Raw genomic sequence first — 16271 nt, 5'->3', positions numbered from 1 at the left:
ATCTGGTGCCGCAGCTACAGAAAATTACTCCACGATTCTTAATCTATGAACGAAAAGACTAGCCTGTGCTTCTATCTTCAGATGAAACCAACACTTATTATGGAAGTAGCTTGAGTCTGGTGATTAGAACACGAGTCTGCTCTGACTTGTGTTTGACAGTTTGTTGGTGAAACAATAGACCCTGGAGTGCATGCCCTCAGTCCTGTGAATGTAAAAAATTATTACTTGTGTATGTATTCTAATAGTCAGGTGGACAATCTCCACACTGTAAGATATCTAATGATTTGCTAAGAATAATGTTTTGAAGGCAGTTAGGATGGCATGTAGCAGAGTATATATGATGGAAGGTGAGACTTGTACAGTACTGAGAGACACACCATCACAGAGGCTGTGGTTTCATTAATATGTTATTTCACAGTGTCGTGGAAGAAATAACAGCTCTGGTTTGCAAGAATTATGTAGCAAAATGGGAGGGGGATCTCTAATTACAAGGCCTAAACACTGCAGGAAATCTAATCATTTTAGAACATGAGGAGGAAACTGAAAGGGGGAGGGATATCTCTATATACTACCTCTGTAGAACTTTCATTTGAATGTTAATTGACAGGGACGCCTTTTATAAGTGGGTATTTATATGCAGTAGACATTTATTGATGGTTTCAATGCCACTACATTAATTGAGTAACATATACCTTGCTATATCACACATTGGGTAGTTTAGAAAATGATTGTATGCATGGATGTCCACAAGTGAGATCATATTTCTGACTAAATGTCCTCTAGTCAGGTTGTGTTTCTAACTGATTGACTGCACAAGTGCTAGCATATCCCTGTGAATGTATGAAACCAAGATTGTTACAAAAAAAAATTGCATTGGTGAGATTTGAGACTGGATATGAATTATTCAGGATGTTATCGCGGTTTTCTATCACATCAGTGGTAGTGTATACCCTGGGGATATGGTATAGATATCATATGTATACTGGATATCAATACCAGATTTATCTAGATTAAACTACAAGGGCTTTTTTTTTCCCAGGGGTGTACACAACAAAACTATCAAACTAGCATTAAAACCACTCCAGTAATGAATGCCAGATATATGGTCCGTATCTGCATCACTTACCGTACATCAGATATCTAGTTGCTATGGTTATATAGTTGCTATGGTAATTTGTTCACTCTCAATATTCCTTTTGATGCCATTGATGGGTTAATATTGATATGAAGGGTAGCACACACTTATGAGACAAGTCCAGATGTGTTCTAAGTGTTTGTATCATAACTGAAAAAAAAAATGATGGAAAAAATTTTTTAAAAACTAGCCCAGATAGATGCTCCATACCACGAAATAAATTTAATGTACATATCATTTTGGTGATACCTTGAAAAATTTGATTTTGATTTTGATGAATTGGCATTCCGTGTTATAGTATCATTTCAGGTGAGAATTTGGTAAAATAGTTTGGAATCATGTCAATTTCAAGACATTACATGGACTGGTCTGTTCTAAGATCATAAGACGATGGATACAGTTTAAAACTGATGGTCAGAGTACTTCATTTTTACCAACCAAAATCCTTGTCCACACTTTATGAACTTCACAGACGGGAGAGGTTGTAGTCTAAACACGCAATAATAATATTCACTTTCTGAGCATAAGCAAAAAATTGTTACGCATGATTTTAAAATACATGTGTGGAAGTACGTCATTTACAATCTTAAAAATGTCTTCAGAATCATCATCAGAACAGGAAATGGTTGGTTTTTTTTTTAGGAGTCACCGTGCGTACAGAGAATATTAAGTACTGATGTGTAATGAGGTAGAGATCCTTAATATGTGTGAGATGATGCTGTCCCTAGATAACATTTACAGTGTCTGATCTTTACATACGTGCAGTGAATACTAAAACACAAACTGACATCTCCTGTTTGTGGGGCCATCTATTAGACTTGATGGCTATACATTCAAATTTATTATATCCAGGGGGCCATGGTAGTGACAAGATAATTTTTGTCAGACATCGTACCCTTCATCCACAAATTCAAAGTTGTCAATTTCATAGGATATGTGTGTTTTTGTCGTGAATAATTTATGATGATAAATCAAATTTATTAATTTTGTTATAATACAAGTTATTGTTTTTCACAGTGTCAGACATGTCTTCAGTGATAAAGTAGTATGCATTGGCAATGAATAGGATATATCAATCAAACATACATGTGTGTGTGTGTGTGTGTGTGTGTGTGTGTGTGTGTGTGTACATGTATGAGGAATGTATGTAGTTGGGGATTGAAAAATTGAAAATAAGGAATTCCCAGAAAGTGGTTTATTACTTCCAGTTTCCATACACCTATAAAGCAATATTTACTTGACTATATAGTGATGTACTATGTATTTATATATATAAAGACACATATAGTACAATGTATGTCCAATATGTGCCATGAATTTTCCTCCATCCATTAATTTGACCCCCACCCTTCCCTCCTTTACCAATGATATATCAAATGTTTTCTCTCTCTCTCTCTCTCTCTCTCTCTCTCTCTCTCTCTCTCTCTCTCTCTCTCTCTCTCTCTCTCTCTCTCTCTCTCTCTCTCTCTCTCTCTCTCTCTCTCTCTCTCTCTCTCTCTCTCTCTCTCTCTCTCTCTCTCTCTCTCTCTCTCTCTCTCTCTCTCTCTCTCTCAATCCATCCATCCCTCTCTCCCTTGTAGTACTGCGTGTTAAAGTTGTGACGCAACCTGTTTTTTCTCATATTTCACCTCACTGTCAGATAAAATTTAAAAATTAAATTACATGTAATTGTGTTTTTTTTCCCCAGGACTTGCCAGCTAGCAATGGTACAGGTAGTGTGGGGTCACCCGTACACAGTGCAAGTTCCTCAACTGACCAATCAGTGAAAAGTGACACTCTTAATAATAACATTGACAACTACAATCACAAAACAATGAACTCGCATAAATCAAACCGATACTCCGGTCAGTACGATTACAACTACAGCCGCGATAACGGTTACCGAGATGATTCAAACAGGAACTCGGACGATTTTGTGCCGACTACTGACCGTAAACGAAAGGACGATTATGGTTCCAGGAGACACAGTATGCCTGTGTGGAGTCAACCTAAAGCAACACAGTATATTGTTGCTACTAAAATTGAGCATGCCAGACAACCTTCGTCGGAAGTAGACTTTACCAGGTTTCCCTATAGGAAGGATGAGGAAGATGAAAACGTACCGACTAAAGAAATGGTAGAAAAACAGAAAGAGGAGTTAGATTCAGAACGAGATTCGTGGATGTCGGTAAGTATTACTAAATAATAATCGGGGGGGGGGGGGGGGGGGGGGGGTAGAACAAGATTAGTAGATGTCTATAAGTATTACTAAATAGTAAGGAGGGGAGGGGGGGGGGGGTTAGAACAAGATTATGAATGAGATTTGTGGATGTCTGTAAGTATTCCTAAATAGTAAATATAGTTATCCTGGTTTGATTGAAGTTTCCTTATCACACATACCGGTACTTTCTGATTTCCGACACCAGAGGGTGGTATTACAAAATTTATTTTTTATTCCGTAATTTCTACTGGCAGTATTATGTCATGCATTACATATACTTGAATGCCATGTTCTAAGTGAAAGTACCCTGCCAGTAAAGTCAGATATGCATATAATTACATTGTCATTAAAATTTGTATTGTGTTAAGGGTATATTTATATACCAAAGGGTGAATTATAAAGTGTGTCATCTAACAAACACGTAGGAATCAGACAATGCTGTAAAAATATGGAGAATCTGATAGGAAAGGTATTCCTTAACATTTTGAATTTCCTTACACTCAAATCTGTTGAGACACTTACTTATGCAACCTGGCATGTTTTGAATGTTAGACCAGGACTGTGGTATGATTTGGAGTGTGATGACGTATCAGAAACATGCACAGCAATTAAAGAGACCGAGAACTGTTGTAAATCTTTGCTGTCTTTTTCTACAGAGCCTTAGTTCATGGAAAACCAAACGTATTAAGGCGACTTCTACAGCTAGAGAATTTAAAGCTGAACTTGAACAAACAGAACAAGAAGAGGAAATACCAAAACAAAGAAGAGGCAGTAAAACTTTTGCACAGATGTTAGAAGACAGGTTAGTGTGTGTGTGTGTGTGTGTGTGTGTGTGTGTGTGTGTGTGTGTGTGTGTGTGTGTGTGTGTGTGTGTGTGTGCGTGCATGCGTGAGTGTGTGCATGTGTGTGTGCGTGCGTGCATGTGCATACACATGTGTGTATGCATGTGCATGCTTGTGTGTATGTGTGTCTGTTTCTCTGTGCAAGTGTGTAGTCTGTCTGTGTGGCAGTTTGTGTATATTTTTATCCAGTTTTGTTAAACTTCATCATGCCAGCCTTTATCCTCTGTGACATGTGAAATCACCATATTATGTTCATCTTACGTTGACGTACAAACAAATGCATATTTACTCTGTTCAATTTTTGAAAACTTAGATCTTAGAAATTAGAACTTTTCTTATTGAGGATTTCAAAACAGAAGGTGATCATCATGCTTTTCCAGATTGATGAATACCATAGTATTTGTTTTATTCATTTTGGTTTTGTTCTGAAATTGAATGTTTGCAGAGAAAGCAGAGAGAGAGCCATCGCTGAAATTGTCAAGAAACCAGAAGTAGAAGACAGGCAAGAACTAAACCGAATTTTGACAGAAGTGTCATTAGAGTATAACTCAGATAACGAGAGTCAACACAGTGTACCAAGTATTAAAGACAATGAGGCAGAGGTGAGTTTGCCCACCCGGGTTTGCCCACCTGAGTTTGCCCACCTGTTAGTACACAACATAGATGTCTGTAAAAAAAAATGGAAATTAGCATATTAAGTTAATCAAGTAGGAAAAGGGGGGGCAGTAATGTATATTACTAATCAGAAAGTAGAAAAATAGATGCACATGAAAAAAAATATCATGTTCAGAAATTACTCTACATTCAATCTTAATTAATAAGAATAAAGAGAGACATATGCTAGATTTAAAATTTATCTTCAGTTGCAATATTTAAAAGTTATTTTCATTGATGCATATCTCCATAGGGATGATAATACACCATCATATGATGACTTCATTCCACATCGTTTTACAAACTATTCTGCCTTTTCCGGCCATTTTAAATTCTGAAGTATTAAATTTATATCATATCAAAGTTGTAATATCAGGTTATTTATTTATATATCATCAATGTAATACATTAAAAATTAAATTCCAGTATTCCCTTCAATGTTGTTGTGGTTTGGGTTTTTTGGTGGATTTCGTTTTTGTTTTTTACACTGATCAAAGAAGTGATGTGTGTATTTTGTGACTGTAAACAGACTGTCATGTCGTTACCATTTCTGTTGTCACTTTCAAGTAGAACTGATTGTCATAGTGGTAGATTACGTTTTCCAAATAATGTTTTGAAAATATGTGGGAAAGATAATATATTACCCTGGTAGTTGAGAGCCTTCAGTTTTCTAAGATAGACACAAACTAAAACTATTGTCACAACATGTTGATACAACAGTGATAAGCTATTGAATGGACATTGGTTTAATTATAGTCTATATAGGGAGGTATCTCTGAAAACTAGTTTATTTAGAGTTCCATGAACTTGCAGAGTTGTTTTGGGACTTCCAATGTTTACACTATGTTGATCACAGGGTGATTAGAATTGTACAACAGAGGACCTACTATCACCCACTTGTGTAATCTACCATATTGAAGAACAATAGATTTAGTTTGCGTCTATCTTAGTATTACCGAAGGTTGGACTACCAGTGTCATATGATTATCCCCTGTTTCTTCAGTATAATGATCTCGGTCTACAAGCTTACCGAAGATGTAATTTAAATTTGAACAAAACACAAAATCATACCACTGAGCTGCAGTTCCAAATAAAACATTGAGGGAATACTGGCAATTTGTATGTGCATGTGAAGATTATCTAACAGCAACTACCTTGTGCCTACTTGTAGACATGCAGCATGTATTATTGCTCCTCTAGACATCACTGTCTGTAGCGATGCTTAAAAATTTACTTCCTTTGTATTAAAACCCTGTACTTTTCTTGGTCTCGAGTGCATCTGCAATGAGACACCCCCTTGCCCTTGACTTGGTCCAAACACTAACAACATCATTTTCATTATACTCACTAATTCATATGAAATTTTCACTTCAGGAAATCTACTTCAGTAACTGAAAAAAAAACTTGTATTAAAGTTTAACTCAGGTGATGGCTACTTTGTCTTATCAACTGAAGCTGTTGTATGCATGGCACGGCAAAGTACATAACTACTAATTTTGTCTTTTAAGAACAGCAACGTTCCTTCTTCTCGCTGTCTAATTGTCAAAATGTTAATCAAATACTTTCCTAGCATAACAGCAGCTGTTGCTTATAATATGGCACTGTTACTAATGGATTGCATAGCTGAGCTGGACTTTGATGGAGATCTCTTGTTGTCGATGTGAAAACTGACCAAGTTTGTTTACAGGTATCGCCACGGTATCCGTATAGCAGTAGGGGTTACCATGGAAGAAGTTCAGCGCCGGTACCAAGACCCACTGTAAGACTTGGTGCTGACAGGAGTGCTATACCCTCAAACACTGTATCTAAATCTAAACAACCACCACCACCAGTTGCACCCAGACGAGTAAGCATGTAGACAAGTTTATCAGGTTAACAGTAAAACACACCTGGTGTACACATACAAAGTGACCAATCATACCCATGTATTAAACTCAAAATTGACCAATAAGAATGACTGATTTACATCATCCCATTCATTGGCCAATTAGAGTTGATGGTAACATTTCTAAAACTCAAAAATGGTCTACATTGTATAAACTATAAGTATTTTTGATCTATACTGAATGTCTATTTTATATACATTATGATCATCAACATTGCATCTATTCTTAGCAAGCCTTGACTCTGCTGTTTGCTTATTAACACCAATATACTAAGCATGAAATCACAGTGACTTGTTTGTTTTGCTGTTATGAACCATTTCAAACAAGACACAGTGTGTAGTAAAAGTCAGTGCAGTATTGGATTGAAATGAAGGTTACTGTGTTTTTATGACAATATTGGATCAGCAGTCAGCAAATTACAGACTTGATAAGAATAGATTATTCTGTGTTTATATGACATCAAATTGACTTGAACACTGACTGTACACATTAGATTGAAAAGGCATATCATTTACATGTACTACAGTTTGTACAATACGCATTATTCCAGTCATAGGAAAGACAAAGGATTTCATAGTTTGGCCACTGGGAGCGCTGTTCACAAGCCATTTGTAGGCAGGAAGTGAGGGCCAGAATATTGTAACATAGAGACATCAGACACTAAGTTACCACTCATTCTCTTCGTTGTTCCCACAATACAATTTTATTTGCGACTACCACCATTAGTTAAAACATGCCTAACCACTATTGTACTACTCTCACATACTTCATTCACTACTTAATGCGACCAGTGGCCATGACAAAAATTTTAGTCCCCACTTTGCCAAATCTGGTGCGCCCTCTTGTGGCAGTTTACCTGAGAAACGACCAGAACTTGAGTAACTGGAATACAGCGTATTGCCTGAATTGAGTCATAAAACTATGACTCTATGACAGTAAAGTCTTGAAACCCAATACTGTCTTGTACATTGTAGTACCAATATCTTGAATGACAAGATTATTACAAAGTAGGATTCTATATAAAGTATACAAAATAAAAGAAAAAAAGGTTAAGCGTGTTACTTAACAGTGAAAAAAAATTGCCAAGAAGCTACTTAATTCTTTACTTCAGTTCTGGCCTAAGCAGTATTTACATATTTTGATGATCTAAGTGTGTTCTGTTTAATCCATCTTAAGATCTAGAGAGACTGTCAGTGTTCAAGTTCTCCTGTGTTCTACCTGCCTTTCCCTTAATATGTAACCCTGTGTTAAGACTCCAGTGTGTGTTAAGGTGCTTCAGATTTGTTGCAGATAGTGAATGTGAACCCCACCATGCATATATAACTGCAGCAGTAATCTGGCTTCTTTGTTGACACACAACATGTATAATACATACATTGCGACATGTTTCTCCCCCCACTGAGTATTGTTAGCGTTAATTTTGTGGCTGCTACACCATGTATTAATACAGCTATTATCACAGCAGGTTGTGCCAAGCCCATAAGTGGTAATTTTTTACTGCCATTATCACCTGGATGGTCCATATCAACAGCACACTCACACCTGGTTGGTTAAAGCTATATTCAAAATAAATATGACCAAACTTGTTTCTGATTGGTCAAAATATTCACACCTGCCTGTTCGGTCATCATCACAGCCCCCTCTGATTGGTCCAGTCAGTCCAATTATTCACACCTGGTTGGTTTAGTCATTATAACATCTAGTTTGGCCAAATTAGCATCAGATTGATTTTAGCCATGGTTGTTTTACTCATAAATCCAGGCTGGTGTGGCAAACTTCACCTCTGATTCATTCCATGCATCCTTCATAATACAAGTCATGGATGGAATCTTTGGTGTGCTCAAGGTCAAGTTCACATTAGTTCAAGTCTAAGACATCAACATTTTCCTTGCATTATCTAGATAAGAAGGCAGGAAGCACCACAGATGGAAAGCAAACCCTGGTATAGTGATGACAGAAGGGCGACAACGAGACCTGTTATTATCAGATCTGCAGAACCAGAGGTACAGAGTAAACCAGCTGAGAGGAGTGCATACAGAGAGGAAGAAGATAGCAAACCTAGTGACGTCAGGAAATCGGTAGACAACAAATATAATGAACAACCAGCATATCGTAGAGCTGAACCAGAACCCAGACAACCTACCCATCATAGCAAGGAACCTACAGAACCTAGACAACCAGCATACCAAAAGAGACAACCAGAACTGCAACGACAACCAGCATACCAAAGAACAGAGCCAGAACAGCAACGACAACCAGCATACCAGAGACCAGAACCAGAACAGCAGAGACAACCAGCGTATCAGAGACCAGAACGTGAATTACCATGGCAACAACCAACAAAACCAGAGGAGAATTCTGTAGACTTGGCAGCTCTTAAAGTGGCTGAGAAAAAACGAGTAAGCTCTGGCATCCAGGACAGATTAGCTGCATTGACAGCGAGTCAGACACCGATGCAAAAACAAGAAAACAGGAGATCGGTAAGTTATTAGCTTTTCAGTGCATTACAAAGGGGTTCCACTATACACTATATAGATCATGTGACGCCTCTTCCATTGTTTACATCCAATGTCCTGTTGTTGAACCCCTTCAGACTCTATTCACGTTCAGTTACAATATGATGAATTTTTACTTGTGTGATTGTGAGACGTGCCATTGAGAATTCTGTTTTGGTTTTTGCTATTGTAGGATGCCTTCAATGAGATGACAATATGTATCAATCAAAGACCACGGAGTGAGAAAGGTTTTGGTTTTAGTATTATTGGTGGAATGAATGAAGATAAACCAGTCACAGTTAAGAAGGTTACTCTAGGTTAGTATTCAACATGACATGTGTATCCTGTTACAGATTATATTACACATACGTTTGGTTGATAGATTGACTGACTGACTGACTGACTGACTGACTGACTGACTGACTGAAGAAAAGTCTTTACGAAATGATTATTTGACTAGATTATGAAGGTATTGAAATACAAACAAATATCAGTATCACATTCACCAGCCCAGGGACTTGGCTATCTAACTTGACATACTGGTTTGACAGTATAGCCCAGAGACTTGGCTATCTGATTTGACATACTGGCTTGACAGTATAGCCCAGAGACTTGGCTATCTGATTTGACATACTGGCTTGACAGTATAGCCTAGAGACTTGGCTATCTGACTTGACATACTGGCTTGACAGTATAGTCCAGAGACTTGGTTATCTGACTTGACATACTGGCTTGACAGTATAGCCCAGAGACCTGGCTATCTGACTTGACATACTGGCTTGACAGTATAGCCTAGAGACTTGGCTATCTGACTTGACATACTGGCTTGACAGTATAGTCCAGAGACTTGGTTATCTGACTTGACATACTGGCTTGACAGTATAGCCCAGAGACCTGGCTATCTGACTTGACATACTGGCTTGACAGTATAGCCCAGAGACGTGGCTATCTGACTTGACATACTGACTTGACAGTATAGCCCAGAGACTTGGCTATCTGATTTGACATACTGGTTTGACAGTATAGTCCATAGACTTGGCTATCTGACTTGACATACTGGCTTGACAGTATAGCCCAGAGACTTGGCTATCTGACTTGACATTCTGGCTTGACAGTATAGTCCATAGACTTGGCTATCTGACTTGACATACTGGCTTGACAGTATAGCCCAGAGACTTGGCTATCTGACTTGACATTCTGGCTTGACAGTATAGCCCAGAGACGTGGCTATCTGACTTGACATACTGACTTGACAGTATAGCCCAGAGACTTGGCTATCTGATTTGACATACTGGTTTGACAGTATAGTCCATAGACTTGGCTATCTGACTTGACATACTGGCTTGACAGTGAGTTCTGGCAAACGACATTTTCAAGCCAGATAACCAAGTCTTTTGGCTACAGTATCACATATGTTGTTAATCATGTTATTTTAGTATTGATGTGTTGTGTATCACACTGTGATGTCCTTGTTCACTGTTAAATATTGCTTTCAGAAAGTAACTTGATAATGTATTGGGCTTCAGAAAAATCACACTTGAGTTAAATGTCATAACCACATTGTGGATTTTGGAGAAATCTTTTAGTCTTCTCATTGAACTATGTGGAAATTCAAAAAACAACAATACTTACTATACCCTTTTTTCACTGACAACAATATCTTATCAATAATGAAGAGAGATCTCCCCATTTCACTCACATCAACAAGCATTCAGAATTTATCATAATCACTCAAGAAATACAGCTAACTATTCCATTCACCTTTATCTGCTAACATGTGACTGTCACATGCCTATCACATGACTACAGAACTGTGCTTTCATTGGGTGACCATCTTGATTCCACTCTAGGTGGTTCAGCAGACATCTGTGAATTACATGCTGGTGATGAAATCATGTACATCAACAATCAAGGCACTGCTAGTTTAAGCCATGACGATGCTCTCCATGCTATCAGCCAAGCAGTGCTTACAGGCAACCTTCAGCTCAGAATCCGTCGCTATAGCAAAAAAGGTCAGTGTCCTCAGCCTAGAATCCATCACTATAGCAACATAGGTCAGTGTCCTCAGCTCACAGTCCATTGCTATAGCAACATAGGTCAGTGTCTTCAGCTCACAATCCATTGCTATAGCAACATAGGTCAGTGTCCTGGGCTCACAATCCATTGCTATAGCAACATAGGTCAGTGTCTTCAGCTCACAATCCATTGCTATAGCAACATAGGTCAGTGTCTTCAGCTCACAATCCATTGCTGTAGCAACATAGGTCAGTGTCCTGGGCTCACAATCCATTGCTGTAGCAAAAAAGGTCAGTGTCCTCAGCCTAGAATCCGTTGCTATAGCAATGGTCAGTGTCCTGTTGATACATGTAGGCTAGTTGGGCTAATGTTACCCTTCTCCACTGCTCAGACACTTCCTTGGCATTAGACTACTGACTGTGTTCACATCTTGCATTACTTTTTGCACAACTGACATTCAATGATGCCAAAAAGAATACCCAGTGTGTATTGAGAAATAAATTCCAAACCTATATTTGTGAAAATATACTTTAAAAATTTGTACACAAACATTTTTTGGGAAGCAAATTCCAAATTTTTGCTGAGTCTCGTCAGCTTCCCAAATTTTGTGACTGGGAGTAGAAAGGTTTATTTGGTGCCATGAAACCCAGAGTCCATGAACATTTTATTCGCACTGTCAAAAAAGTACTTCAGTGTTTTGGTTGCTGTATTGGGAGTATTTTGATAACTACATTGAACGAGAAAATATGTTACGAAAAATAAAAAGTTGTGAAACACATTATGAGTTGATGCAGACAGTTAAGAAGGGTAATATCCCAGGTAATATCGTGTCTTCCATAATATTTCATAATCACTACACTCCATCAGTGGTAACAAATTTATAGCATCATCCTGTAGGAGGCTAAGTCAAAGGCCTGTGTTTACATTTATGTATTTGAGACTGCCATTGGATAAAAACAGTGTATTTAGTTGGAACTGTTACCATGCCAACTTCATTGCTTGTTACAGACCTGTTTTACAGGCATATGCTTTCATCAAAATTACATACAGGATTTTATGTCTTGATTCAACAGAAGTCCTTATGGTCATTGTGTCAAACTAAATGTTTTTAACAAGAGTTTTGTCAAAAAATAAAATATAGCCAGGCTGCAATATGTCATAGCTTAGGTTTACATAATGATCAAAATAGTTGAAAGGAAAGGACACCTTGTGAAATTACTAAAAGATGGATGTTAAACAAGATGCAATGCATTGTGTCATTCACTTTTACTTATCGGTATGGAGTTGACATTAATCAGAACTTAGATGGAAGTGACATATAATCTTTGCTAGGCAACTGTTGTTAATCATATAGTTGACTGTTTCTATTATTAGTCCCTTTAACATTTGCCTTGTTGACATCATCTGTATGAATAATGAAACCCACTGTAAGCTATCACTAATTGATGGATTCCAACTAATGAACAACAGGTATTGAGGAGCCCAAACCAAGTCAAATGAAAGTCGTGATGCCAACTGTGGAAGAAGTCCGACTTGCTAATAACAGTGTACCTACCCAAAGACACAGAGAAGAGAAACCTGTACCAGTGCCAGCTAAGAAACCTGAGGTGAGAGTACCAAGGGTACAACCACAAACTCCGGAAGAGAGAGTACCCCACAAAAGAGAGGAGGTGAAAGTCCCTATTCAAGTACCAGTAGAGGAGAAATTTGAAATATCTAGAGCAGTTGAGGTGCATTCACAACCACCACCGGAAGTGATACCAAAGAAGGAAGAAAAACCTAGATATATTAGCCGACAGATGGATAGACCAAAGCCGGAAGAAAGGAAGGAAAAAGTGGTGGTAGATATAACTAAAGCACCACCAAAGCAACCTGAACCTTTGAAGGTATGGAATAGGTTACTAAGCAACTGTTTCCTGAGCTTTCCCATCCCTATATGTATTTTAACTGTCAAGTAACCATAGTAACAGTCGTGCATGTTTGAATGTTCTATTTGTGATTGTACACATATGTTGAATGTAGTAATGTCACTGTTGATCCCGTTCACATTGTTTATTTTTTTAACTTACCTATGCATCTTGTAGAAACGTTAATACTTACCTCAATGATGTGTTTGTTTGTTTGTTTTGATACCAAAAGCTGATCTCCAATGATGATGATGATTTGTTGTTTTATGGTGAGGTAAGTACGGGTAGAATGATAAGTTTACTGGCGACTCTCTTCAAAGTTTCAGCCCTTTTCTGTTTCAGCCCTCTTTGTTCTTTGATCCCATCCCCTCTCTGTCTGCAGATGGACACTATGCTATAGTAATGATGCTCTGGTAAAATAGAAATTCTCTCACTTGTAAGGTTAATTCATTGCTGTTGGCTACTTAGTTGTAACATTATCAGCTATGTTTGGGGTTAGTCTGTCTATCAATCAAGTATGGAAGCTACTTAGTAGTGTTGATATCTTGCCAGACCCAACAAAATATCTGACTTCTATTATATAATACTAGTTTTACAAATTGACACGTTATGCAACAATCTCCTCATTTGATAGTGGTGTAACTCTGTGATCATATCTTATGTGTTTGAGACTGTGGTGTTATCAGAGTTTATCTGTGATGTCATCAGTTGTGTAGTAAGGCTGTGATGTCATCAGTTGTGTAGTAAGGCTGTGATGTCATCAGTTGTGTAGTAAGGCTATGATGTCATCAGTTTTGTAGTATTAAAGGCTATGATGTCATTAATTATGTGGCACGGCTGTGATATCAGTTTTGTAGTAAGGCTATGATGTCATCAGTTTTGTAGTAAGGCTATGATGTCATTAATTATGTAGCAAGGCTGTGATGTCATCAGTTTTGTTGTAAGTTTGTGATATCATCCATAATATGCAAAGTATTTCCATATTGAGAAAATAGAGTTATGTTTATTTGAATTATCACTTGTCATGTTGGGCATATGATGAAGAATTGTTGTGACTGTAAACATAATTTGTGAATTGATAGACAGACCAACCCAAGTAATGGGTAATAGTGTTATGGTATTTGGTACTTTAATAGGTGGTAATCTTGGGCTAAGGTATTTATTCTATTAAATATACAAAGTTCAGCAATTTCTAACTGTTATCATTGCAAAGAAGGCTAACTGTGGATTGAGCTATTGTAAAGAACACCAATAATTAAATGTACATATGTAGGGTTGTTTAAGTTTGAGCTTTATAATACTATGCACTAAAAATGCTAAGATGCACATTGTTCAATGATCAAACATTGATGGAAGTGACAGATTATGTAGAAACATCGTAACTTTGTCCAAAAAGTATTGGTGTAAAAGCAATGCAAGTTAACTCTAAAGGTATCCCAGATTATTAGAAGACTGTGGTCAGGTGATTAACAGACTAAATTCAACTAGTATATATTCTGCTGCTGTTCTAAAAATCAGTGTTCAATCTTCGCCAAGGGAGTCCAAATCATAAAATTTATTTGCAGCTAAGGGGTTCCATGAAATTATTGTTAATATTGGCCTTGGGAGTCCAAATCAGAATATTTAGATTCAGCTTAGGGGTTCCATCAAAGTTATTCTTGGTTTTTGCTGAGTTAGTCAATGTATCAAAAAAAGGGTCCCCTAGCCAGCTGGTGTTTTGTTTAACTCCAAACTGTATTGTTCATACATTCTGTTATATATCATAATCACAGGGAGCTGAGGACTCCGATGGGGAACTCAGTCCTTCAGAAGAAGAGAGGCTAGAACGGGAAATCATGGAACAGCTGGAAAAGGAGGAAGAAGAAGCCCGGCAACAGGAAGAGAGGCACAAGAAGATTGAAGAAGATGAGAAGAAGGCAGCCCAACGGAAAGAGGTACTATATGTAGGAATAGTGGTAGTAAAAAAACAAAAGTTTTCATTTTTGTCAGAATTTACAATAGAATTCGAATATAGTCAGTGAAGGACTATACTACACCCACTATACAATGGATTCATATTTTCACATGTCAGGAATTTGTCAACAATAGATTTAATATTAATATGATGTCTGAGAAATTACAAATGTTGGGAGGTTTCAGTGCATGTAAGGGTTAGATATATACATGTATAACAAACAGTAGCACCAGACAACAGACTTTGTTGTACCCAATATGATGGAGTAAAACCTTGCATATATGTAAATTATCATGATTATATTTGTTCTGTGATATGGTGAAACTACTAATTCCCACACGTATCATTTATCAACTGTTTTGTGAAAAGTGTACTTATATAACGTACCTTTTATACTAATAATATACTCTAAAGGTGAAGATAACAATAGATTTATTATCACTAAATACATTGAAAGGACAAGTTAGACTGACAAAAAAAGAATGTAAATATGTCAGCTTTGATAAAAGAGTCAGAGATTAAGATCCCCTTTATAGGTATTTGTTATGCAATGGCGAAGTTTTATTGTTTTAGGTGTACTGTCATGAATAAAAGCAACAACTAATATCATTACTTATTCAGAATTCTCACATGATTTCCCCCCGTATTTCACCTACAGAGTGTTGTGAGTGACGATTTAGGATCACCTCCACCATTGCCAAGTGAGCCACCCCCTAATGTTCATCCACTCACTGGATTGCCAATCAGAAGGGAGCGACGCCACGAAGTGATTCAACGCGAACAGCAGAAACGACGAGCCAATTTCTTCCGTAAGCCTGCAGACATGAGCTGTATGCCGATGTTCGGCTTCTCAGGTAGTATGGTAGAGCAGAAACCAGTAAAATAATAATGGCAGTATTGACAATAACTTTAGATGTAATCCTTCAGTGTGGTTGACTTAGCTTCCAAGCAGTTCTCATTTCTACCTCACAATCCTATTTTTGTGTGTGCTTTATTCCATTACTTTGTGGAACTTCCAACCAACATTTTGAGTTGCTCTCATTTCCAATTTTTTTCTAAGCCTTCACAAAGCTTGCCTTAGAGAATATCTTTATTTCAATATTTTCTGCTATCTTGCTTCTTTTCATACCTTTTTTTTCTTTCCACAAATGATGGTGACACAGCTTACCATCAGGTTGGACT

General features: G+C 37.5%; 1 protein-coding gene across 7 annotated transcripts in view; it reads left to right on the top strand.

The window, feature by feature from the left end:
- The window catches only part of LOC144438507 (uncharacterized), an 86676-nt gene that overhangs the window by 59821 nt on the left and 10584 nt on the right, over positions 1 to 16271 (top strand). For 3 of the 7 annotated variants that reach the window (XM_078127561.1, XM_078127559.1, XM_078127560.1), the window contains 11 exons: positions 2823 to 3302; positions 3992 to 4137; positions 4623 to 4779; positions 6519 to 6677; positions 8619 to 9197; positions 9406 to 9529; positions 11063 to 11224; positions 12699 to 13114; positions 13368 to 13409; positions 14908 to 15069; positions 15748 to 15943. In XM_078127561.1, the coding sequence (XP_077983687.1) occupies positions 2823 to 3302; positions 3992 to 4137; positions 4623 to 4779; positions 6519 to 6677; positions 8619 to 9197; positions 9406 to 9529; positions 11063 to 11224; positions 12699 to 13114; positions 13368 to 13409; positions 14908 to 15069; positions 15748 to 15943 (2623 nt within the window). The remainder of the gene's footprint in view (positions 1 to 2822; positions 3303 to 3991; positions 4138 to 4622; positions 4780 to 6518; positions 6678 to 8618; positions 9198 to 9405; positions 9530 to 11062; positions 11225 to 12698; positions 13115 to 13367; positions 13410 to 14907; positions 15070 to 15747; positions 15944 to 16271) is intronic. The other 4 variants (XM_078127563.1, XM_078127564.1, XM_078127565.1 and 1 more) reach the window with 4 other exon arrangements.

The sequence above is a fragment of the Glandiceps talaboti genome, chromosome 8 (assembly GCF_964340395.1).
Source record: "Glandiceps talaboti chromosome 8, keGlaTala1.1, whole genome shotgun sequence".
NCBI classification, from domain to species: Eukaryota; Metazoa; Hemichordata; class Enteropneusta; family Spengelidae; genus Glandiceps; species Glandiceps talaboti.
This window is presented reverse-complemented; position numbering and strand designations above follow the sequence as displayed.